This window comes from Sceloporus occidentalis, unplaced genomic scaffold (assembly GCF_023333645.1).
Source record: "Sceloporus occidentalis isolate IW3139 unplaced genomic scaffold, rSceOcc1.0.p SCAF_1, whole genome shotgun sequence".
Classification (NCBI taxonomy): domain Eukaryota; kingdom Metazoa; phylum Chordata; class Lepidosauria; order Squamata; family Phrynosomatidae; genus Sceloporus; species Sceloporus occidentalis.
Genome location: NW_028316981.1, coordinates 315,698,956 through 315,725,463, shown reverse-complemented (window position 1 = coordinate 315,725,463; position 26,508 = coordinate 315,698,956). Strand labels below are relative to the sequence as shown.

At 41.9% G+C, this 26,508-nt stretch overlaps 1 protein-coding gene across 1 annotated transcript; it reads left to right on the top strand.

Annotated features, from left to right (window-relative positions):
- On the top strand, window positions 1-25,821 carry LOC149324242 (aquaporin-3-like). The gene is made up of 6 exons (XM_089497998.1): window positions 1-156; window positions 15,193-15,319; window positions 16,265-16,402; window positions 19,598-19,716; window positions 20,698-20,915; window positions 23,017-25,821. Exons 1-6 carry the CDS (start codon window positions 49-51, stop codon window positions 23,183-23,185), a joined length of 879 nt encoding a protein of 292 aa, XP_089354124.1. The 5' UTR covers window positions 1-48; the 3' UTR covers window positions 23,186-25,821.
- Window positions 25,822-26,508: the final 687 nt, after the last annotated feature.

Genomic DNA, 26,508 nt, shown 5'->3' with positions numbered 1-26,508 from the left:
GCCTCTCATCTTTGCACCAAGCCAGAGACGAGAAAAAATCCAGACACCATGGGCAGGCAGAAGGCGATGCTGAGAGCTGTTGGAGAAAGGCTAAGGATCAGGAATAAACTTCTCCGGGAGGCTCTGGCCGAATTCCTGGGAATGCTCGTCTTCGTGGTAAGTGTGGATTGATTTTTTTAAAAATGAAATTTCATTTTTTTGTACAATGAAATGCTAAAGACTCAGCTCTGAAAAAATAAGAATGCTGAAGATCTGAATAGGTTTGTGGAATGGTGGCTCTGTTTTTTGCTTTGCAATGCAAGTCACAGATATCCACTTGGGCAGTGCTTATGCGCAAGCGCTACTGAAATGAACCGGAGCTGTGGATGATTGGAGCTCCACTTCTGAGAGGCAGCCCTTTATTTTAGTGGCGCTTGAAGCATGGCACCTTCACCTTCAACAGTCAGAGAGAATGAAAACTGGAACATTTTCAAAGATCAAGAGGCAAGCTTTTGAGTGACGTAGAACTCTAGCACATGCTTTGGAAACTGCGTAACCGTAACCTGTTTGCTCTCACCAGGCTGCTCATATTTTGTATCAATTTAATCAGTCCTCAGGGACAAATCTAGCTTTCTCCTCTGTTTAAGGGTAAGACTAACCCAACACACTTTGGGATTTGAACCCAGATCTATGTTTTCTAAGATCAAAGCTTTTGAAACAGACAAGCCTTTGAGTGGTACAGAATTCTAGTGAAGCTGTGTGTGATCTCACCAGGCTGCTAACATTTTCCATCACTTTAGTGACCTCAGAGGTAAATCTGGCTTTCTTTCCCCCTGGATAGTATGTGAAGTAGCCCTAACTGCCTTACTCAGTACCAGCTGGGATTTGAACCCAGGTCTACTTTTACATGCTACATACAACTATGAGACATGCATACTGAAATATGCTATTTAGAAAATTATGCTTTCTGTCTTGCGTCTTTTTAAGAAAATCATATCTTTCTTTAAAGTTGAAAAAGGGAGACAGCTTGGTATTGCTTTCCATTTTTTAAGACCTTTCTCAGGTTTTAACAGCGACTTTCAGTCTCTCCAAGCTCTCACTTATTGACTTAAAGAGAGTGTAATAATAATAATAATAATAATAATAATAATAATAATAGGATTTATATATATGCAGCCCAATCACTGGGAATCTGGGCAGTTTACAACAGAGGGGATAATAGACGGTTCCCTGCCCTCAGGCTTACTATCTAAAAAGACATGACACAAAAGGAGAAGGGAATGGTGAGGGAGGGAGGGGATCAGGTCCAGCAGTTCTTCTCTCCCTCTGAGGCCTGGACCAAGGCAGATGGACCGGAAGGAGGGCTCTTCTTAATGTAGTGTAGACTATTATGATCACCAAATACTGGAAATCCAGCAGAACAGGTTATCTGAAAGGAAAGAAATGTGTGCATCATGCATTTAAAAAAGTTGGCTTTTCTTTACTGGTGTGTATGTGTGTATGTGAGCATGTGCTTGTGTGTCTAAGTAAGGGCCCAAACAGACAGGCCAAAATAAAGCTGCTTCTGGTCCCTTTGGAGGTATACTGTTTAAATGACACATGCATCTTAAGAGGCCAGAAGCTGCACCAAAGCCGTACTCCAGTCCTTAGGACTGGAGCATGGCTTTGGTGCAACATCCAGGTCAAAGTGACCTGAAGCAGCTTTATTTTGTTCAGGCCCTAAGTATGCGCACTCTCCTGACTGAGTGATATGAAACTAGCCAAGAAGATGCCAGTGGTATGAATTAACCCTTTTTCTCATAGCAATCTGTGGCAAAGGGATATCATTACTTTGGAATAAGTGCTGGAGGTAGCAGACCCTTTGCACATCCCTGGGTCTTTAAAATATATTTGCTTTACATAAGATCAAAGCCTCCCTTACAATATTAGTGGTCTTAATCCCATTTACAATTAGTAGAAGTGATGTTTTGGCCGACAGCTCCCAAAAATCCCTCAATTGGCAAGAGTATTGGCCCCATTGGTTCAGGGATTGTCATCCAAAATGCCATTTTCCAAAGGAGGTTTTGACAGGTAGCCAGTGAGTGTGATAGATGGTGGATTCTGGATGTTGTAGTCCAATCACTCGCCTAAACTCTGCTTGGTAGCTGTGATAGCTCATGGATTCTGGGAACTGTAATCCAAAACAGCACTTTTCCAAGGCCTGTTTCATTGGTAGCCAGTGGCAGCAATAACTCATGGATTCAGGGAGGAGTAGTCCAAAACACTTTCCCAAGCCTGGCTATATAACTGGTACTCAATGGCCATGATGGTGGGGGATTCTGGAAGGTGTCGTCCAATTTTTCTTTCAAGCTCTGATCTCCAGCTATAAATCTCATCCATGGTATGTTGGTCTCTGAGCTAATAAACCAAAGAGGGACAACCATCTGCATAAGCCACATTTATGCATGCACATATCACTACCAGGATGCCGGCAAGGAGAAAAATTCCTTGAAAGACTTTGCAAAGTGTCAACAATCTTTTGACACTGCTCTGTTCTTCTTGCAGGTGTCTTTCAAGTGGAGGTATAAAAACCATTATTCTGGAGGGAAACTAGTAGTAAAGAATATTCTTTCTGTCCCTACTGGAAGGCGACATGGGGCTTTGGGAAATAGGGTCCATAGCTGTACCAGTTTCCAAGATTGATCAAGGGAATGTGTCCCTCTCTGACTTCGGGTGAGCTTGGAATGAAGCATCAGTAGCTCTCATTCCTGATCTCTTTCTCTCTGCTTTCGAGGCTTTGCTTGGCTAAGAGAAAAGAGAGGGGAATTCCTTCCCTTACGCACAGTAAGTGCCAGGGAGCTTTCCAAAATGAAACAGGGAGACATTTCACTAGCATGCAAAAATTCAGCATGACAAGGAAGTTGCAAAGAACTATCCCATCCTGCATTGCTTTCTCCTCTCAGATGACAATGATGATTTATTTATTTATTTATTTAAGGCATCTATCTGTGGTCAGGCCTCTGTGTCTACAGATTTTTTATCCACGGATTCAAGCATCCATGGTTTGAAAATATTTAAAAAATGTATCAATTCCAAAAAGCAAACCTTCATTTTGCCATTTTATATAAGGGACACCAAGAGCAATAGCAAGTACATTTCTATACTGCTTATCGATGAACTAGCTCTCCTTAAGCGGTTTACAATGAGCGTAAGTCAATTGCTCTCAACAAACTGGATGCTCATTTTACTGACCTATGAAATGATGGAAGGCTGAGTCAATCTCGGAGCCCTCCTCTAGGATTAAATTTACAATGTTGTGCCTGTGGTACTGGCATTTAACCACTGTGCCACCAGGGTGCCATATTACTATGCCAGTGTATTTAATGAGACTTGAGAATCCACAGATTTTGTTATCCATGGCGGAGTCCTAGAATCAAACCCCTGTGGATACCAAGGATACTCTGTCTGTCAGTGGATACTCTGCTTTATCTGTCTGTCTGTCTGTCTGTCTGTCTCTTCTTCTCCTCCCCCCCCCCAGCCCTTGGAATGTTAAAATGTATATAATAGAGCACATAGGGAACCAACACATACTATTAACTGCAGCCGTGGAATTATCGTTTCCATTCCCCATAACAACTGAGAATATAAGGTTGCATCTGCACTGCTTTAACTTTCCTGGCTCAGTGCTATAGAATTCTGGGATTTATAGTTCGGTGAGCTCCAGGGTCCACTCAGCCTTCCATCCTTTTGTAGGCTTGTAAAATGAGTACCCAGTTTGTTGGCAACAATTTATTTACATGTTGTAAACCACTCAAGAGTGCTGAGTTCACTATGAAGCAGTATAGAAACATGCTATTCCTAATCCTATATTTATCGTTCAGTGTCAGAGAACTGATTTGTTTGAACTGTTTTTTTTTTGTTTTTTTTTTAATATGGATGGCATACTTTGTGCAGCTAGGGTTGATACTTAATTTGTTGTTGTGGTATGCCTTCAAGTTGTTTCCAATTTATGGTGACCCTAAGGTGAACCTCTCATGGGGTTTTCTTGGCAAGATTCATTCAGAGGGGACTTGCCTTTGCCATCCTCTGAGGCTGAGAGGGTGTGACTTGCCCAAAGTCACCCAGTTTCCATGGCCAAGCTGGGATTCAAACCCTGGTCTCCAGATTTCTAATCCAGTGCTCCAACCACTATGCCACACTGGCTGTCTTAATCTCTGTTTTGATACTTAATGCTTTATCCTTAATATAAGGGCGTAGCTATGGGGGCAAGGCAAAATGAGGGCACTTTCCCTCCAAATAAGAATTCTGGCCCCTATGAGGATTTTCTTTCAGTTTTCAAATCTTTAGCATTGTAGAGAGTGAGACACTGTAAAATATTTCTCATCTAGAACCCTTCTGTTTGCTCTCTTTGCATTCCCTTGGACATTTTGCTTGCTTTCTTCCCTTTAGACACTATATTTCTAAGGTGAAATATTAAGTTACTGTGATGCTAGAAATTTGGGTTACTGAGGGATCATTTCATTGGGGCTGCATCTGCACTGCAGAAATAATGCAGTTTGACACCACTTTAACTGCCCTGGCTCAGTGCTGTGGAATCCTGGGATTTGTAGTTCGGCGAGATACTTTGCCTTCTTTGTCAGAGAGCTCTGGTGCCCCAACAAACTCCAAATCCCAGGATTCCATAGGATGATGCTGTGGCAGTTAAAGTAGTACCAAACTGCATTAATTTTGAAGCCTGGAATGGAAGATTTTTTTTTTATTAGAGACCAACACCTTCATGCTTCTTGTCTTGCAGCTTCACCCCTTGTTTAATGGTACCACCAGGGACTGTCCGTTGTGACATCATCTGACACGATCACCTGTGACATCACAGGGGCTTATTCCTAGGTGTTTGGGGTTGGCTGTGAAATCTCAGGACCTGAAATAATCTGGAGAGTCTGTAGGTGACGGACATCACAGAACCAGCCTTAGGGGGGAATTTGTACCCACAGGACCACTTTTTGCCCATCCTTGGCTTTTGCAAATCTGGGATCTTGCTTAGTTTTTTGCCCCAGTTCCATTGCACACTATTTAGCAACCCTAGTCATTGTTTACCCAAAACTATATCTTTCTGACATCCCTCCATGATCTCCCAGAAGCTGCAAGAGGGTCACCTTCACCCAGCTATGCTTGGAGTCTCATCCCAGAAGCTGGAGAGACATTCCTAAAGATCAGACTGGCTTCTGCCTCTGGCCTTCATCTCTCTTCCATGCTACTCATTAGCTCTTATCAGTCAACTCCCTGGATGATTAGCAGCAATTTTACAAAGCCATGTTTGCCAGGAGCTGTAATAATAAAATTATACTCTATCCTGGGGCCAAATTCCTAAAGGGAGGCAGTGTTTATAAGTTATAGCACAATTCCCAGACAGCATCTTATCTGGAGCAGCAGCCTGATCCTGCCTTCTCTCTCTCTCTCTCTCTCTCTCTCTCTCTTTGCTTATTTGGGCCCAAACAGACAGGCCAAAATAAAGCTGCTTTGGGTCACTTTGGAGGTATACTGTTTAAATGCTGCATGTGTCCTAAGAGATCAGAAGCCACGCCAAAGCCATGCTCCTTTCCTAAGGACTGAAGCGCAGCCTTGGTGCAGCTTCTGGCCTCTTCAGATGAATGAGTCATTTAAATAGCATACCTCCAAAGTGACCCAAAGCAGCTTTATTTAGCCTGTCTGTTTGGGCCTATTTGTCAGTCATTGACAGCTGCATCCTCTTTTTGCTTGATTTATCTATTATGGATTGTAATCCTTCTTGCCACAGACCACTTCATTTCTATGTTCAGCATAGCACCTAGCTCTCCATGGATGCAAAGGAAACCATTAATCACAGTAGCAGCTGTTACTCACATTTCCCCGCCAGTTGCAGATAGTGGGTTCCATTTTTTGGACTGCAATGAATCCTTTCTGGGTTTGCGTGTGAACTTTAAGTGAGGTCTATCCGTGGTACCCAACCCACCATAATAGGTTCAGCACCATGGATGGCTCCTTTAAAATTTGAACCCCAGACTCCAGAGTCATTGTTCAACACCCAAGCTGCTACACAACACTGGCTCTCAATCAGTTTATTAGTTAATATTAGGAAAAAGGATAGCTCCCCACCCCAAGAAGATTACATTTAAAAGTTAGACAATGTTGAAAGATCAGAAATGGACAAAGGAAGGAAGGAAAAGACAGGAGAATCAAAGATGATCTGGGGTAAAGGAATGGCTCCATTGGCAAGCCACTTTACTCATGCAATTGTGTCCATGATTTAAAGAAAAGGAAAGGAAATGGCAGCCTGGCTCTGAGTGGGCGAGATTGGCACCAGAGTGACAACGAAGGCAATGCCAATGCTTTGCTCCCACCTGCCATAATCCCTATTCCTGATTTGGATTTTCTTTCGCCATGGCTATGTGTTTGCTGGATTTGCTTTTGGGAATCCTTCCCAATTTGTATTTGGCTGGAGCTTAGAAAAGTGACTTGCTTGATGCATGTCATATTTGAGACCCTACTGAGTTCAATTGAAGTTATTCCTAGGTGCAGTACATAGGATTACATCTTGACCATGCAATATCTACTCAGAATTGAAGTACTTCAATAGTGCTGTGCAAAGAGCTGGAGTCTAACCTGTAATAAATCCTAGCTAGAGTAGATCCATTGAATCAGTGGTGTTCACCTACATCTTGACTCACCAGCCAACTTTAATTCAATGGCTTTGGTGCAGTCAAGGCCAATACAATTCAGACCTAGGTTTGCTACCCCAAATGTGGGTGTTTTAGAGAGTAAATCAAACTGAACAAAGAGGCACTTACTTCTAATTAAGCACATACATGACTGAGCTGCAAAACTTAATTGACTTTAAGCCTTACTGAGCAGTTGCACTGTTTGTGGAGCTTTGGTGTGCCTCGAGCAATTCCGTGATCTCAGAAAATATTACAGCCGGTGCCAAGTTTAATTAAACGAAGCCGTGCACACACCCTGCGATCAATCCTTCAAGATCCATATCTCATCACAAAGAGGACAACAGAAAGCTGCAAAAGCATTGGATAAAGGATGGAAGGTTGGATGCTCCTAACTTAGCAGGTGTTGGAGCCTGGGAATCTATTCAGAACAGGGAAAGGGCTTCCATTCATTTGGGAGTTCATAAAATAAGATATGCATAGTTGAAGAAAATATGAATTTTAGCAAGAAGCGGTCATGCTGGGACAGGAGACATTTTGCAGAAGGCAGGGTCTCCACACCTAGAATCATAGGATCACAGATTCTATGCAGATCTGTTATCTCCTTGCCATGCACACCCATCCTGCTATGTTAAGGTGCGGCTGCTGAGTACACAGCAGTCAACAGCTCCAGGATAGTGAAATAAATACAGACTCCTTTTTGAAAATTAGAAAGTGTTGACTTTAGCAGAGTCATACACTTGGAAAGGAGCCGGAAGGGATTATCAGAGAAATCCACCAAACTAGAAATCATTGCATTGTTTGTGCAAGTAGCAACAGGTGTGTGTATGTGGTTATGTGTGATCTGGGTTCCCATTACAGGCAAGGGGCTTGACTAGACAGCCCTTGGGGATCCCTTCCAGTTTTACAGTAAAGCATAGCCATTAGTGTATATGCTTAGCCTATGCCCATATCTTATGCACTTCCACTATTTGTTCTTTTCCTTCTCTCTCTCTATGCAATTATACTTGTGGTTTTGCTTTTTAATTTGTAAGCTGCATTCTGTGCCGATTTTGGGAAAAAGCATAATAATAATAATAATAATAATAATAATGACAACAACTCCCGTAAAAATAGGGGGAAAGTCCCCACAATTTGGGTAGAGCTTAGAAAAATAACTTTCTTGAACTCATATTGACCAGCGTCTTGTTAGTGACATATGGAGGTACAAGTTGCTCTATGTATGTGAAGAGATTTTTTTTTGGACAGTGAACACTGGACACATCCAGCTGACAGCGACGTAAGTGGAGTTGCTCATTGCCTCTGTGTATTACCTTTGCATATTGTGCAGTGCCATTGCACAATGAGTTGTCAGCCATGTGCATTGCTCTACATTGTGCTACACTGGTATTCAGTATATAGGTTGTGTAATGTAACTTTGTTGTTGTGTTCCTTCAAGTTGTTTCTGGCTTATGTTATCCCTAAGGCAAACCTATCATAGGGTTTTCTTGGCAAGATTTGTACAGAGGAGGTTTGCCATTGCCTTCCCCTGAGGCTGAGAGAGTGTGACTTGTCCAAGGTCACCCAATGGGTTTCATGGCCGAGTGGGAATCGAACCCAGGCCTCCAGAGTCATAGTCCAACACTCAGACTACTATGCCATGCTGGCTCTCCATAATGTAACTAAGGTTGCAGCTATAGTGTATAAATAATCCAGTTTTACACCAGTTTAACTGCCATGGCTCCATCCTACAGAATTCTGAGATTTGTAGTTTTGTGAGGCACCAGCACTCTTTGGCAAAGAAGACCTTGTAAAACTACAGATCCCAGGATTCCCCAGGGCATCTCTTTATTCTTGGGCCAAACATTTCTGTTTTTCGTTTGTTTGTTTGAGACAGATGCAGAGCAAGTCATGCCTGGAACTCATTGAATTTAAAACCTTATAATCCTTTCCCCAGTTTCCATCTTCCTGCCATAATGTCCACATCATTGTTTGTCTAGGAGGAAGAAAGGACTTTTCCCTTATTTTAAAAAAGACCCCGGTGCTTAAAGAAGGCAAACATCTGGGATGGCATGAGCTTGGCTGGTCTGAGAGAGAGGCCATAATCTAATTCTTGCCAGGCTCACACTTTCAGGAAATGCTGTATAATGCTCTGGAGAATCATCAAAACCAGCTTGGGATAATCTTTTGGGAGCCTGACTTTGCAGAGAAATGGCTGAGTTGCCAAATGTAAGATCAGAGAACACAGATTTGCAAGGGGGAAAAAAAAAAAAAGAATCCCCCTTTTTTGTACTGTCCCAGTTCGAACAGAACCCGGTAGGCATCTTAAGCATGCGTATGTTCTCCTATGGAAGCATTTGTTCCTTCTTGTCTGATATGAGACACCTGCATTCAGTTCAAATTTGCATAAGGGGCCTTGTGCATGTGATGCCACTGAGCATACAGATTATACGCACCCTTAGCAAATTCTGGGAGTGCAAGTCAGTTGCTCCATGATGCCATTCAGCATCAGGATTGTGCAATTCCATGTGGCGCTATTTACGCCACACCACCCTGATTTAGTACCTTAGACACTATATTAAATGAGAGGGTGAGGGGGGAAGGGGAAAGCTAGCTAAATGTAATTACAGTTGGCCCTCTACATTTGCGGCTTTGACTTTTGCAGATTCGTTTGTGGTTTTGATTACTATGTTCTCTCTAGGAATCTCTAGGGCCTCCAGAGCAACTCTGCCAGAATTTGGCCATAGAGTTATGCTGGAGAACTAGAGAAAACACTTCCCTGGGCATTTGTAGGTCCTCCACCGTGATTCTATGATCAACGCCTGGCAGATGCTGACCACGGAGTTGCATTGGAGGACCTGGAGATTTCTAGAGAGGTGTTCTCTCAGATAAAAAGAATACGTTTTTTTCTACATTCATGGTGGTCCTTTGCCCCTAACCCCAGAAAATGTGGAGGGACCACTAAACTATTGTTTTTTGTGGGTTTTTCAGGCTATGTGGCCATGTTCTAGAAGAGTTTCTTCCTGATGTTTCGCCAGCATCTCTGGCTGGCATCTTCAGAGAAATGCTGGCGAAACGTCAGGAAGAAACTCTTCTAGAACATGGCCACATAGCCCGAAAAACCCACAAAAAACTATGGATGCCGACCATGAAACCCTTCCACTTCACACTAAGCTATTGTTTGGAAAGCTCGGGATTTAAATGACTGACTAGAGCTCCCCCCACAAAAGCTGGGATGTTATGGAGTATTTCCAAAACTTCCATCTGTTCAGATGTTGGGGATGAAACAGGGCCAGCTGTTGGCTTCCATGTTAGTAGGGTGATGAATCTGCTCTGGGTTTTAATCTGATCTCTAAGGTGCTGAACTCTACCCCACATTGATTTAAAGTCCAATTTAAATCCAGAATGTATTCACAGTTCTCCCAGAGCAGTTTCCACAGGTGTGAGCATCTGCTGCTTTCCCCTCCTTATTTGCCACAAAACAACAACAAAATGTCTTATTCTTCTCCTTTTATTCCCATTCTTTCCTTTCTCCCCTTCTTTTTAATTTCTTCTTCTCCCCCATTCCCATCTCAGCTGCAGCTTGGAGAGCAAGTCTTAAAAATATCCTTTCTTCTAACTTACTTTCTTCCATATCTTAAGAAGTTATTCCTTCCTCAACTTCCTCTGAAACATTTAATCAGTCCAAAAAGTGCACTTGCTGTTGCTTTGACCAAAGCTTCCCCAGCTGTAATGCGGATTGTTTTAATATGTAGATTGTTTTAATAGGGGTATATGTTATTTGTCTTTTTAAACTGATGTGCCTTTTAACTGACGTGTTTTAACTGATGTTGTTTACCTGATAATTGTTGTTTTTCCCTGCCTTGATCCATGGAAAATAATAATAATAATAATAATAATAATAATAATCTAGAAACTTCAGATTTGCAGTGTCTCAGCCCACTGTCAGGGGTCCATTGCAATGAAAAGAATGATGACTAGAGCAGCCATTGGGGATAAGATGTCCCCTTATTCAAGGATCTTCCTCCTCCTCTTCTCTGTTTAAAATTTAAACTGAAAGCCAGCGTGAAGAGATTTCTTGGCTTAGAGCTTTGAGCCCTGCCTCTTTGAAAGGCTAGCCTTTGTATTCCCTTTAAGGTTGCATCTGGTTCTTTGTGATAAATGGCCTGGCTGAGTGATTTGAGCATGCTGGATTAACAGCTATTTGTGGTTTCAGACTTCAACACAAAGGGGAGTTGTGAAAAGGGTGTCCTTGTTGGTTCTTCAAACAGTGGGCAGCTATGATGAAAGGTTGCAATGCTCACACAGCCTCGTGAACCCACACATGCATGTCTCACGTTGTAATGGCAACAGGCAGAAACAGAAACCCTTGGAGGTCTATGATGGCACACCAAATGGAACTCCAGAAATGGAAACCCTTGAAGTCCTATGATGGGTTAGGATATGGCACATCACACAATGGAAACAAGGGAAATCCAGTGTGGCGTAGTGGCTTGAGTGTTGGACTACAACCCTGGAGACCAGGATTCGACTCCTCACTTGGTCATGATACCCACTGGTGACCTTGGGCAAGTCACACACTCTCAGTCTCACAAGATGGCAATGGCAAACCTCCTTTGACCAAATCTTGCCAAGGGAACCCCATGATAGGTTCACCTTAGGGTTGCTGTAAGCCAGAAATGATGTGAAGGCACGCAACAACACCAATCAACCCACTACACAGTTGTACATGTTTGATGCTCTGTGATTTGTAGGTTGTGGAGGTACCTAGAATTCTCTGCTTAGGGAGCTCTAGTGTGGTGAGTTCAGGGAATGACTGGTTCTCTGTAGCAGAGAAATCTATGTTCCCTCCCGAAACTACTATTCCAGTATTTTACAGGAGGGAGCCATGACAGTTAAAGTCATATCAAAGTGCTACAGATGGCCTAGTGTAGACAAATTCACAGAGAATTGCTCTATGGTCCAAAACACACTGCAGAAATAATCCAGTTTGAAACCACTTTAACTGCCCTGGCGCAATGCTAGGGAATTCTGGGAACTGTAATTGTGTGAGATATTTAGCCTACACGGGCGGGTTATAGACCGTCCATTTGGGGCGGTCTGCACCCACCCCTTTCCCCGGAGTATCGGGGCCTCAGCGGTCAGAACGGCAGCTGCTGAGGCCCCGATCCGCCGCTTTTCAGGCTGCGGGGAAGCAGCAAAACGCCACTTCCCCGCAGCCTGAAAAGGGGTGTCCCTGGGGCTTCAAGCCCCAAGGACACCCCGTGGCGGCGGGGAGAAGAGAAAGTCCGCTGGGCGCAGCCATCTGAAGGCTGCGCCCAGCGGACTAAACCAGGAAGGGCCACCGCCGTTTAGTGCGTGACGAGCACGCACTAGGGTTAGGGCGGTGCGGAAGTGCGTGCTCGTCACGCACTAAAGTGCCGGTCTGTAACCAGCCTCTGTCAGAGAGCTCTGGTACCACAAGAAACGACAAATCCCAGGATTCTATGGGATGGTGCCATGGTAGTTAAAGTGGTGTCAAACTGGATTATTTCTGCAGTGCGGATGTACCGTAGCCATAGGATACAGTATTCCACATTTCCTGCCTTTGGATTAATTCAGGGCAGTCCTCTTGGTTTACTGAAGTTTATATTGCATTCCCTCATATTCTGGGTGGGTTTTTGAGTAGTGAGAGTGCAAAGATATTTCTGTTTGTACAGGTTTTGCCCATTACACAGACCAGGCCTGTTTGCTTTGCTCTCTGCTTCCTCCTCCTTCTACTAACAAGATGACTTTTTAGTTTGTATCTTTTGGTGCAGGATAAACAATCCTGAATGGTTATTTGTCCTTGAATGCAAAACAAATTTGATCTTTGAATCAATAGCTTTTGTGTTAGGTTGGACTAAGGAGATTATTGCACTGCCTTTCCCCAGCGTGGGCTGAAACTTTAGTAAACTTTTTCAAAAACGGGTGTTATTGCATACCTCTGTGCCCAGTCTGGAGGCATTGCTTACCTGGTTTTGGCATCCCACACCCGATCCATACTTCTCCGGTACTTTTTGAAAGAACAGGAGTTTCCAATTCCTTGCAAAGTATGGGAGATTTGTTTTGTTTTGTTTTGTTTATTTATATACCGCTATTCCAAAGATTATAGTGGTGAACAGCAAGTAAGCTAATTAGCAAGTAAGCTAATTTGCCCCCAACAGTCTGGGTACTCATTTTAGCTCCCTCCTCGGAAGGATGCAAGCCTGAGTCGAGCTTGGGCCCTTTTGCTGGTCTTGAACTCACAACCTTGTGGTTTTGAGTGAATGGCTGCAGTACAGGCATTTAACCACTGTGCCACCAGGGCAGTGTGAAAAATTGCAATTCAATTGATTGTGGCAGTCATTAAATTGATTGTGGCAGTCATTAAAAAATAAATATATTGCTATTCAGATGGAGACTGATAAAGGAATGCATTCACACTGCCCAATTGTTGCAGTGTGATTACACTTTAACGACCACAGTGACTCCTATGGAGCCCTGGAATTTGTAGTTTGGGGAAAGAATTAGATCTCTTTCTGAGACTAAAATATTTTTAACCCCAAAGCAACACTACTGAGAGCATCAAGACAAGTGCTGACATGGAAAAGAAGATCCTTTAGCAAAGAGCTGAAACATTTTGGGCAGGATTATTGCATTATTTGGAAATGATTTGAAGGCACACAACAACAACAAATTGCATTCTTGGTTCATTTTATGTAAGAAATCCAAGGCTGCTTCTACATTATGTACTTACTGAAGTGTGATACTGTTATCAGCTTGGGCTCCATACTATGGAATCTTGGGATTTAGATATCTTAGATATCTTTGCTACAGAGTTCTAGTGTTATAATTCTGGGGACTGCCTGCAGAAGATCATTCTTTCTTCAAACTATTCATTCTGGGGTTCCATAGTTTGGAATGATATCAAACTGGTAAAGTTGTGTCATGTGGACATGAGATCGCTTCAACTGTCCTGGCTCAGTGCTAGGGAATCCTGGGAATTGTAGTTTTTTGTGGCACCAGAGCTCTCTGACAGAATAGGCTAAATGTCTCACAAAACTCCTATTCCCAGAACCCCATAGCACTGAGCCAGGGCAGTTAAAGTGGTCTCAATCTAGATTATTTCTGCAGTGCATATGTAGTGATGCAGGTTCATCCCCACTGTGTTGATTTTGAACCAGCCAGTCAGCAAGAAATAAAAAGATTGCAAGATTTTTATGGCCCATTTGTCACTGAAATGGCCAGACCATTCTTCTCTCCCTCCCTTTGAATATTTATATCCTTCCCTGTAGCTAAAGATCTCCAAATGTTGTATGATAAAATTAAGTTGCCTGATTTAAAACCATTTCAAATATTATTGCAATCTATGTGCACATAGATTGTAATAATAATTTTTATATTGTTTTATAATTGACCGGCAATCAATATATGTATGAAATTGTGAGTTGTGATATTTATGCATTGTAATGCCGATCTTAGCTGTTGTCTTGTGCTCCCGCCTCGATCCATGGGGAGAGGCGGGACATATAAATAAAGATTTTATTATTTATTATTTATTTCAAACAGTAAAAATGCAATTGAAACATTATTATTGTGAAGCATATTAAACGGTCTGAGAAGTTCAGATGGTTAAACCAATTTAAGGCCAGAATGAAAGCAGCATTGGGGCCCGTTGGGTCTGTAAGGAGAGGGTATTACACAACCCAAGTGCCACAACAGAGAAGGCCCCCATCACCAGATTATGTTGACTTAACAAACACACCCAGTAGCTGGAATCTTGTCTTTTATGCACATAAAAGTTTCCTTATGCATGAGACTGTACTTTTCTGGGTGTGTCTAATGACCCTATTCACAGTTGTGTAAACAGTGTTCCACATGTGTGGCTGAACGACAAAGATTTGTACTTTCTCAGGTGGTGCCTCTTTGTATATTGCCTTCGATATTCCCTTGATTCATTGGGATTGTGCAAACAGTTACTATGCATTATCCATTGTACAAAGCGACAACCAGTCTAACCAACATTGGTAGATAAGCTACTGAGAACAAATCCACGTTGCAGAAATTAAGCAGTTTAACACCACATTAACTGTCATGGCTCCATCCTGGAAAATGCTGGGATTGGTAATATGGTGAAGTATTCAGCCTGGTCTGTCAAGAGTGCTGCGTAGAGCACACAGAGTTTGTCACAAACTACAAATCACAGGAGTCTGTAGGCTAGAGTCATGACAGTTAAAGTCGTATAAAACAGCTTTGTTTTTGCAGTGTGTATGCACCCCAGATGACACTATTTGCTAGCCAATCAGTACTGTGTGCAACCAGCTTTTGAAATAAGTACGCTAAAATGTAATCTCCTGTGTAAGTTTAGGGAGGGGAGGTCATGCAATGAGTTCACGTTTGCAGTGGGAAATCATCATCAAAAGATCTGCATTTCTGGATATTTCTTCAAATCTTAGAACACAAAGAGAATGATAGATTTCATAGATTTCATAGTGTTCACATCTAGGCATCCACAGCAATGAAATCTGACCAAGCTATATATTTTTTCTCCCCTTACTTTCAGACATTTGGTTGTGGTTCAGTGGCTCAGATTGTGCTCAGCAAAGGGACCTTTGGACATTTCCTGACAGTCAACTTGGCCTTTGGTTTTGCTGTGACACTTGGAATCCTGATCGCTGGACAGATCTCAGGTATGCAAATCCTTCCACATCTATACATTTTGCACACTCAAGGGCTTGGCCCCATTCAGCTGCAAAGAGGACTTTCCACAGATGAATGTATGCCCATGCAAATTTTACTACTCAGGAACTGAGTTTCCCTGTGTGCCCAGGAAACTGAGCACCTTATACTCGCTTTTGTTGTTGTTGGGTGCCTTATGGGGACCCTAGGATGAACCCTAGGTTTTCTTGGCAAGATTTGTTCATTGGACATTTACATTTGCCTTCCCCTGCAGCTGGGAGAGCGTGACTTGTCTAAGCTTACCCAATGGGTTTCCATGGCCTAGCAAGGATTTGAACCCTGGTCTCCAGAGTCATAGTCCAACACTCAAACTACTATACCACACTTGCTTAACAGAGGCCTACAGTTGGATTTCTCCTAGGCCAAGGGAAAGGAGGCATGAGAGAGTCTTGGCTGCCCTTAAGGGTGGAATGCAAAATTAATTCCCCGCCTCCCTCAGACTATCGAAATAAATTATGCAGAAGACTTTTTTTGGCATGCTACTTTTAATTTGCATAATTGAAAGAGGCTTCAAGGAGTCTAAATCAAACATAATTTAAACTGGCACCAGCTTTTGCGTCACCTCATCATAAAGTTGTCCCCTTTTCAAGAAGCAGCCTTGGTGTCTAGACTCTGACCAGCTTCATTGCTATATAAGAAGTAACACTGGTTTTCCAATGCTTTGTTAATTGTGCTCCAAAGTATTTCAAAGCCTTTATTAAATCCCCAGCAACCAGTGCTTGTAAGAAGTGACTTTATGGAACTATAATTCCCAGAATCCCCCAGCCATGTTAGGCGTTGTAGTTCGAAAAGTAAATTTTCCAAGCTTTAGTTACCTTTAACACAACCAAAGGCAACTTTTTTCCTTGGGATCTATATACCAAAAATGGACTCTCTAACCATGACTTATTTTACAGGTGGCCATTTGAATCCTGCAGTCACTTTTGCCATGTGCCTTATGGCCCGGGAACCTTGGATCAAGCTGCCAATTTATATCATTGCGCAAACTCTTGGGTCATTTCTGGCAGCGGGCATCGTATACGGCTTATATTTTGGTAAGTGAATTAACCCCATGGCTTGACCATATCTTGCAAGGAGCCTCTCAGTTTATGTTAACCTCCCCCCCCCCCCCCAGTTACACATTCATAGATCTGGAATCGATCTCTGTTTCCAAACATATCCATGCATGCACACTATAACAAGAAAAGGGCTCAGCTCTTGGACTCCATGTGCACAAAATAGTGGAAAACTGTCTTGTAGGAACCATTATACACACCCATTTTATCCAAATTTGAAAGCTAAACAGGATTAGCACTGGGATGGGAGACCAAATCACCTTCCAAGAGATGCTAGGATTTCTTTAGTAATGTTAGTAATGTTAGAAAATAATTCTGCCTGAAACTTTGGAGACTGGATATTGCTCGTCAGTGTTGAAAGACTGTTGATGGACCAGTGAGTCAATTGTAATTGATCAATTACAATGCAATGTAATTACAATGTAAATCTCTATGTAAATGCAATGTAATGTATCAGTCCAATGAGTCAATTGTAATTGGGACTAACAATTGGATTTAGTGTCTCTGCAGAAATAATGCAGTTTGACTCTGCTTTAACTGCCATGGATCAATGTTATGGAATTCAGGGATTTGTAGTTTTGTGAGCTATTTAGCCTTCTCTGCCAGTGAGCTCTTGGTACCACAACAAGCTCCAAATTCAAGTACAGTGGACCCTTGTTATCTGCTGGGGTTTGGTTCCAAGATCCCTCGTGGATAACAAAATCCATAGATGCTCAGGTCCCATTAAATATAATGACATAGCAAAATGGTGTCCCTTATAAAAAATGGAAAATCAAGGTTTGATATTTGAAATTTATACTTTTTTGGAACATTTTCAAACCGTGGATGCATGAATCTGTGTATAAAAAATCCGTGTATAACAAGGACCGACTGTATTCCATAGCACTGAGCCATGACAGTTAAATCAGGGTCAAACTGCATTATTTCTACAGTGCAGATGCAGCCTGAGTATATTCCAAATGTGCCTTAGTTTTTTACTTAGTGAGTTTGCACACTGGGTGGTACAAGTTCACAAGGGTTTTTAATAAACATGGGCGACAACTGATGAAGTTGTACCAGTGGCTATTAAAGCTATAGTTGATGGAACGTTTCAACATCTTGCAATATGCTTAAAGGCTCTTGGAAATTGCAATGTCTGGAGGTATTTTCTTTTTTGTTTGTGCTGACAACAGCATCAGGCAAGGGTGAAACATGACACACAATAAGCAGTTAGTAGTTGCACAATGTTTTATGACCTCCCTGTTATAACTTAATTGAGGCAGTTACCAAATCCAGCATGAAGGAGATGACAGGAATCATACAGGATAGTTGCACAATTCCTATGTTCGAGGAGAGTTTCTTGCTCCAAGAAACATGGGGTTGTTGATTTAGAGTGACAAGCTACAGTACAGGACCAGTGTCTAGGTCCCATCGCCAAAATGTGGCTCCAACCAGCCAGACTTTTGTCTCCAGGATAATGTCTCCTTCTCAAATCAACTTGATGCTGTGCCTTCCCAGAGAAATGGAGGAGCACCCCTCGCATCCTGCCTTGTCTCTGAATGTTTTATTTAAGAGTTGAAAATATGGATTGTGCTATGGTAATATATAATGAGAATGCTATAGAGAGAAAAGAAAGAGATAAGGAATGGGATCCTATAAGGAATTATATGAAAAAAAAATGGAAAGTGGAACTGTGAGGAGGCAGTATAATAAATATATGTAAATGCATATACGAATAGATAGACATGAATATATATCTTTATGAAAGGGTATTTTTATACACAGCAAATATAGAGGAATGTATATATATATATATGTATACATATGGATAATTGAGGATTTTTTTTTTTTTTTTTTAGTAAGAAATGGTAGCTAAGTAAGGTTTAAGAACAAAAAGAAAGAGACAATTAAGATAAAATTAAGGACGAATACTTAAAGAAAATATGTTTCTTTAACGCTCAGAAGGAAGCTTTTATTTACTCTATGTCTTTAATGCTCTGAAAACTACTTAAGAGCTCCGATAAAAGTATACGGATGTGTAATCTGATTTAATGCTGTATAGAAAGAATTTGGTTCTGGTTTATTTTCATAAATATTCAATAAAGATTATGGGGAAAAAAAAAAAAAAAGAAAATATCACAAGATATTGTTGCTGTTATTTGTCTTCAAGTCAACTCTGACTTATGACAACCTTATCAAAGGGCAAGATTTATTCAGAAGAGGTTTGCCATTGCCTTCCCTTGAGGCTAAGGCTGCATCTGCATTGCAGATATTATGCAATTTGACACTGCTTTAATTGCCATGGCTCAATGCTATGAAATTTTGGGGCTTGTAGTTTTGTGAGAGAGTTTGCCTTTTCTGTCAGAGAGCTCTGGTGCCACAACAAACCACAGATCCCAGGATTCCTCAGCATTGAGTCATGGCATTTAAAGCAGTGGTGCCCTGCATTATTTCTGTAGTGCAGATTAGACGGAAGATGCTGAACCTAATTCCTGAAAGAAGTTCAGCACCTCTAAAACTGGGACTAAAACCCAGAGCAGATTTATTGTCCCACTGACATGGACGCTATCGGCCACTATGGATGTTCAGAAAGATGCTCAGGCTGGTGGCAAATCTTCTCCTTCAGGGGTCTGGTTGGTGCTGTTTCTGGCTTACTTTCAGAGCCAGGTAAAAAGCCACATGGGTTTGTGAAGTCGAAGGCTTTCACAGCTGGCATCCACCGTTTTTTGGGGTTTTTTCAGGCTATGAGGCCGTATTCTAGAAGAATTTATTCTTGATGTTTCACCAGCAGCTGGTGGCATCAGAGAAGATGCCAGCCACAGCTGCTGGTGAAACGTCAGGAATAAACTCTTATAGAACATAGCCTCATAGTTACCCCCCCCCCCCCCACACACACACAAACCCACACATGGGTTTATTAAAGCCTTTGAGGTCTAATTGTTTCATTTCAAAATGTGCATGCATATGGTTTTGAAAATATTATCACCATTTAGAACTGTTTTAACCTGTTGAATTCTTTAACAGTCTGAATCTAGTCTCTTTAAAGTATTTTTATTGCTTTAAATTGCTTCAGACATCTTAATTAATTGATTTCGCTAACTGATCTCAATCTGCCCTGAGATCCCATGATACAAGGCTTGATATAAATATGTAAAGCAATGAATTAATCAGTTTCTTGCTTCTTTTCCTCCCCAGATGCCATATGGGCTTTTGCTGGGGGCCAGCTCTTGGTCACAGGTCCTAATGGCACTGCAGGCATCTTTACATCCTTCCCATCAGGACATTTGTTCTCTGTGAATGGATTCTTTGACCAGGTGAGAGCTGGAAGGCCGTTGGCCAGATGTTTGGACCTGACAATTCAGTTTAAGGGCCCACAGGGACAAGTCACAGGATATCTGTGGATGGGGGCCCTACAATGTTTTAATTTTGATTTTCAAGCTCCTGCACTCTTCCTCCCTAAATGGGATCAGGAAAGTAGTCTTGAGGAGAAGGAATTATTTCTGCCATCATTTTGAAGATCGAAAGGGCTCCATCCAGGTCCCAAATAGGGAAAACATGGTTGCCAACACTGTGTTGATAATTTTGAAACTTAAAATGGCAAGATGCCAACAATTTATCATTCATCTTTCTCTCCTCCTTCTCCTTCTCCTTCTTCTCCTTTTCTTTCTTTCTTTCTTTCTTTCTTTCTTTCTTTCTTTCTTTCTTTCTTTCTCTTTCCATCCTGTTTTTCTACTAGCATGGAAACCAATTTGAAACATCCTGTGATTAATTGTTTGCCATGATAATTAAGTGGAATCTCCATGGATGAAGACATAATACTCCTGAAGAACAGGTGCTAGGGGCAAAAACTCCAATAGTGGCCAATCAACTTCAGCCCAGGTTTCTTTCTTTCTTTCTTTCTTTCTTTCTTTCTTTCTTTCTTTCTCTCTCTCTTTCTTTCTGAAAATATTTGGGTCACCTCCTTAGGGAAAAGATTTAGCCAGAGATTGGAGGAGTTCTGTTTTTGGACTATGGGTCCCAGAATAATATTAACTGGGGATTTTGGGTATTGCAATTCCCCCCAGAAACCAACTTTTCTAAAATGTGGTGGTAGACTAGATGGACCTTTATTTAATTGACCAAAGGCTTTCCTGATGTTCTTGAATTCTTTAAAAATTGTGGATACTTTGGGGGGAAACTGTTTTGTCCACCCAAAGCTTTGAATGTAACTGCTATATAAAATGAGGATAAAGTAAGGATTTGATGGGGTGGGAAATCAGGTTCTAATTCCTTTCTCCTTTTCTTCTCCTGCTCAGTTCATTGGCACCGCTGCCTTGCTGGTTTGTATCTTGGCCATTGTAGATCCCTACAACAACCCAGTCCCCAGAGGGTTGGAGGCCTTCACTATTGGCATTACCATCTTGGTGATTGGACTTTCCATGGGCTTCAACTGTGGATACCCCATCAACCCAGCCCGAGACTTTGGGCCTCGTCTCTTTACCTCCATTGCAGGCTGGGGCTCAGAGGTTTTCACGTAAGTGCATTCTAACATGACATGACATCCTTCCAATGGTAACTGGTGTCCTACATCAATGAAACACAACATACTCTCACGCTCACAGAGTTAGGTGGCAGCTGCAACCTGTTGCAGAAGTGTGATGCTGCACAATTGCCGACTTGAAATTATTCCTCTTGATGTATCAGGATAATCTTTCTCATCAAGGATGGAAAAATTCAGAGGTATAGCCCTGCTGGTCTGGAATATCAGTGTGCAAAGGGACCTTGTAGCACCTTTCAGACTAACTGTGGAAAAGAAGTTGTAGCATATGCTTTTGTAGAGCTGCTTAGACAGCGTCATAGACTGATGCCATTTAAGTAAACCAAGTCTACGAAATCTTATGCACAGTTAATCTCAAAGATGTAACAAGATCTCTTAGCATACAGATGAGAAAATTTGTGAGTGTTCCTTACCTCCCTCAACCATAGATATTTTACCAGCCTAATTTTCATCCAGAGTGTTGGGAAAACAACTATTTCAGATGAGAGTTCCCAGAATCCTTTGGGCAGCAAAACTGTTACTTAAAAAGCACAACAAATTTGTGCAAAAAGAGTGTATTTAGTCCAAAATACAATGTTGTTTTATGTATACCCCCCATGGCTTGCTGTACAAATAATAATGGCTGGAAGACTTGTATTTTTGTAAATGGATTTACAGCTATAGGAATTAGAACTAGGCAGTTTCATAACTTCCATACTGCATAGAGGTGCCAGGAGAGCACATTGGCGCCAATGCACAACAAGGACCGATGTGCATTAAGACTGATGTGCATCAGGTTTGTTGTGCCTCGGTCCTTTTGGACATTGGGAAACTCACTAGGCAGTGCCAATATGCATCAGGATACTCCTGTGGGTGTCCCATTACGCATATTCACAATTCACTAACAGAGTTTCTTGGTGCCTCTGCTATGGAACTAAGTTATTGTTGTGTGCTTCCAAGTCATTTTGGATTTATGGCAATCCTAAGGTAAACCTATCACAGGGTTTTCTTGACAAGATTTGTTCAGAAAGATTTTGCCTTTGGCTTCCTTTGAGGCTGAGAGAGTGTGACCTGCCCAAGGTCATCCATGGGCTGAGCTGGGTTCAAACCCCGATCCCCTGAGTCATAGTCCAGTGCTCAAACTACTGCACCATGATGGCTTTCATGTCATTTACACCATGATAGAAGATTCCAGACAACAACAATTTGTACAACAGACCTCAAGGATTTTATCATAGAAAATAGCATTTTATTTTGTGTATTTTGTGTAAAATACACTGTTTTCTGCGCAATTATGTTTTAAAATCACAGTCAATTTTTTTCAGGATTATAATTTTGCAAAAAAGTCTTAAAACTGCAAAACAAACAGAAATGTGCAAGGTCTCACATAATCATGCCCTGTGAGGGAAATTTTTTGATCCCCCCCCCCCCCCCCCAGTGTGACATGAAATATGCAGATTTTCATCCTATCTCTGGTCTTTGGTGTTTATCAGTTGGGATAGATTTGGACATGGTGTCAGGATTCATAGCTTAGCAGTGCTGGGACTGTATTGCTAATACTGAGATATATGTGTAGGTGTGCCCCAGTTTCATTAGTATTTTGACAGAGTTAAGTGTCCAGAGACGTTGCTTCAATAGTGTTAAGAAACCTGAGGTTGAAGCCACATCATGTGGCTCTCACTAGGACAGGCTGACCGCAACTGGAGATGTCTACCGTTGTCTCCAGACCGAGATAACGCACCAGAAATCCCAGCTCACCATCTTCTTAAGTGTTGTAGAAATCCATCTCAAACTATCCAGGGAAAGCAGAGTCAATGCCAGAGCCTCGAAGATTCATGTCAAGACATAGTCCTCCTTGTTTTGCCTAGATATGATCTCAGGACTAGGAATGGTAAACAAATCCTCACCTGAACTCACAAGAGATATTTAGGAGATCAAGGGGGAAATGCCTTGGTTTACCTTTGAAGAATGGGAGAACTAGGATCAGGGCTGGGGAGAAAGTGGAATATCAATCAATCAATCAATCAATCAATCAATCAATCAATCATAATCTTCCTCCTCATCTCACTCCTCCTTTTCTTGGGCTTGTATCTTTCAGGACTGGCCGGCAGTGGTGGTGGATCCCAGTTGTTGCTCCTTTCTTTGGAGCCGTTGCTGGCGTCTTGCTCTACCAAATGTTGATTGGATGCCACGATGAGCCACCTCCTGAATCCAGTGATGAGGAAAACGTCAAGCTCTCCAACGTAAAGCAAAGAGAAGCTGTTTGATGCTGCTGGGGAAAACCAGTGCGCCCCCCCCCCCCCCCGATGTGCCTATGGACATTGAAAAAAAAGTAAATAAAGGACTGCAGTAACCAAAGAAAAAAGAAAGCAAAACAAGACAGGCACACTGCAGGAGTTTCCTCACCTCCTTTTGAGTTAGTCTTCTCTATCCCCTTTTGGTTAACCTTCTCCATCTACCTTTGGGCCTGGATCCAACAGAACGTCAGAAGAGTGAAAAACTGCAATGGTGCAGTAAGGTCAGATCACTGCTGTCTGTTGTTGAGTGTCCAGCAATCACTATAGTTTCACACAATGGGATCCCAGTTATGGTATAATTGCTTTCTGGAGTTGCCCATGCACTTGCCTGCCCCTGTATGGTAAATTATAGTTTCACGCTGTTTCTATTGGGGAACAGGAGATAAAACACAAGGCTGGGCAGCCTGAGACTGGGATGCAATGTTGAGGAGATGAGTTATGTGGTGGTTGTACAGCATCACTTCATTAGTAAATTGCAAAGTTGTGCAATTGCGTGTACAGCCAAATGTGCCATGCACAATGTGCATCTGTTTGCAGCAAGTTTGCATGGATGTGCATCAGTGTGCAACATGTATGCACACCCTTGCTCAAAGGCACAGCATGTACAACTCCACTTCTGAAACTTCGAACTCAATATGGCTGCTCCACATCAGACAAACATGTCCAACCACTTTTTAAAGAGTGAACAAGACACCAATAGGATTGCGGTCTGAGTTTCCAGTGCCTCCTTTTGCAAGTACTAATAGGGTCATTGCTCAGAATGTCTTGGCTGACTCCTCCATTGGATGCAAGTTCAAACGATGTTTTACCATTGTAAATTGTAAATAGTTTTAGGGCCAGCAGATGGGTTAGGGTGAGGAATCCTAGTGTGCACTTGCTGTGTGTTTTTATTTTGTGGGCAAAATTCCTTTGTAGAACAAAGTTCATTCCAGTCTCAATTTGAACAAAAGGCAAAGGATTATGATCCAGTAGCAATGACATCAGGATGAGAAAGGAGCATGAAAAATCATCACTGGAAACTGCTATTTAAAGAAAAGGTGGTGGAAAACACTGATTTGTAATGCAGGGTCACTTGCCAACAGGCTCAAGATTCATTACAGGCCGTTCCCCCAAGCTTTGCAAAGCTTCCTCGTATCACAAATATGGCATTCGGCTTTTGAGAAACCTGTGTGCATGTGTGTACATGTAGACCTGGGTCTTGCTTCAAGCTGCTTTTTTGTCTTTTTTAAAATGTGCATTTACAAAGTTACCCCCAGGTGGTTTCTTTCAAGCCAGCCAGATTACAATCCTTCATAGAGTAAAGCAGCTTTGAAACAAATAGGCTTAAAAGCATCCCATACTGTGTTGGATTGTTTCCCAGGGCTTTTATTGCAACAGACACTAATTCTAGCCTACTATGTTCATTGTGCAATGCATCTGTTATCAGAAGGAAATGGTACACAACGAAACCTACCTATATATAATAAAGAGTCATCCCTGGAGGGATGCAACAGTGCTGGGATGGGGACATTTTAATCCCCCCCCCCAAAAAAAAACAACTGCAAAGGGCCTTGAAAACCTCCCTTAGGCTTGGCTGGGGAGGACATATTTAGATTTTCATTCAATTGTGGCTGATGGTTTCTGTGTTAGTGGCATGGTGAATCCACATGAGGTTTTAAAGTCAAAGCTTAACGGAGCTTCCCAGGGTGCTGGACCCTGTCCTCAAAATAACTTCCACATCCTGTAAAGTTCCTTTAAAGTTCAGATTGAAATCCAGAACAGATGCACCACCTCATTGCCATGACAATCACTGGCCATCCCTGCTTTCACAATAGTGTGATTGCTCAGTAGCCAGGCTAACATTTGCCACACAGCAGAGATGGTAAAACCGCTTTGGATTGTGGTCTAAGATGTTGCATGGCATGCTTGGAGCAGAAGAGCAAGCCTCAGGGAGAATAAGGTTTTTGCTGGCATTTCAGAAAGATATGACTTGGTTCATGGTACTTTCAAAGTCCAGGCATGTAATAGTAATGCAGCATCTTATGAGAACTTGGAAAGGTTGTATTTTCTGAACTACAAGCTACAAAATTTCCACAGTCAGCTTTTCCAGTCCCTCTATCTTATGAATGTGGAAAGCTGCTATAATGAGTCACATACTGTTGGCCCATGTAGATTGGCATTGCCTGACATGACCTTTAATGGTTCTCCAAAGCCTCTGGCAGAGAAAAGTCTTCTCCAGTCTCTTATACTGGAGATTTTGGAGACAGATGCCCAAATGTACCATCTTTTTAGGCCACCTGGTCTACTTGAAATGCCAACTTCTCCAGATGGCCTCAGTAATACCAAGTGGATATAGTGGGTTTGAACAGCACAAACTAGGTTGTGTTTTGTTTTGTTTTAGGAGGGATGACTAGTTCTACACATACACACACAGCACCCACTCAGCCTTCCTCATTCATCACTAAAAAATGAAAAGGCAAATCACTGCAAATCTGCTTGCATTTACATGAATCAAGAGCTGCTTTACTGGGAACCTTCGCCTTGTAAGAAAGATCTTAGTGTATGTGTTTTAAAAAAATGACAACATCTGATACCTTTTTTATCATTTAACTTCTGCACAGTTTGTAAAGTCTATACCATTTGTAAAGTATTTTCAATTTTTTAAGAAAATAAAATAAATACATATCTATGTTGTATAATGGATATCTCTGGGGTTTATTTGAATATAGCAAAAAGTTTGACAGATATAAATGCCAGCTGTTGTATAGAATACAGGAGAATTTCAGTTAACAAATTCCCTACAAATGGAACTCCTTTTTTTTTTTTTTTTTTGCAAAGTCTACAGTCTGTTCTTCCTTATCCTCTGTTTAGCTGGAAGTATTTTAGGCAACATTAGCACTGAGGGAATTGTGAAAGAGGGCTGCAGAAACACAGACTTCCAGTGTTGGGTTGAAGCAGGGTGTCTGCAGTAAATAATGCAATACACTTGAAGCTGGGAAAGAATTGGATTGTCCTTTAGCTGATCCTATTGCATCTGTGTGTGCTTACCTTTAAGAGGTAAGGTAAACAGCTACTTCCAGACCTCCTTACTGAGGAACATGGGAAAAGCAAAACAGAGAAAAAAGAGGAGAGCTGCTATGTTGGCCTCATCAGTTACCTCCAGCATTTAAATTGAAGTTTGACCACCATGTGAAAATCACATGAAAAGTTTGGAGCAGGTGAAAGAAAAAGGCATCTTGGGATGCATGTTGGAAGAAGCCTTCAACTGGTGGGTGTCACCTGCCTTAAAATAAATAATAAAATAAAAGCTTTAT

Coding starts and splice junctions, on each gene's coding strand:
- LOC149324242 (XM_089497998.1), top strand. CDS start 49: ATGGGCAGGCAGAAGGCGATGCTGAGAGCTGTTGGAGAAAGGCTAAGG. Junction 16,403..19,597: donor CGTATACGGCTTATATTTTG/GTAAGTGAATTA, acceptor TTTCCTCCCCAG/ATGCCATATGGGCTTTTGCT. Junction 19,717..20,697: donor TGAATGGATTCTTTGACCAG/GTGAGAGCTGGA, acceptor TCTCCTGCTCAG/TTCATTGGCACCGCTGCCTT.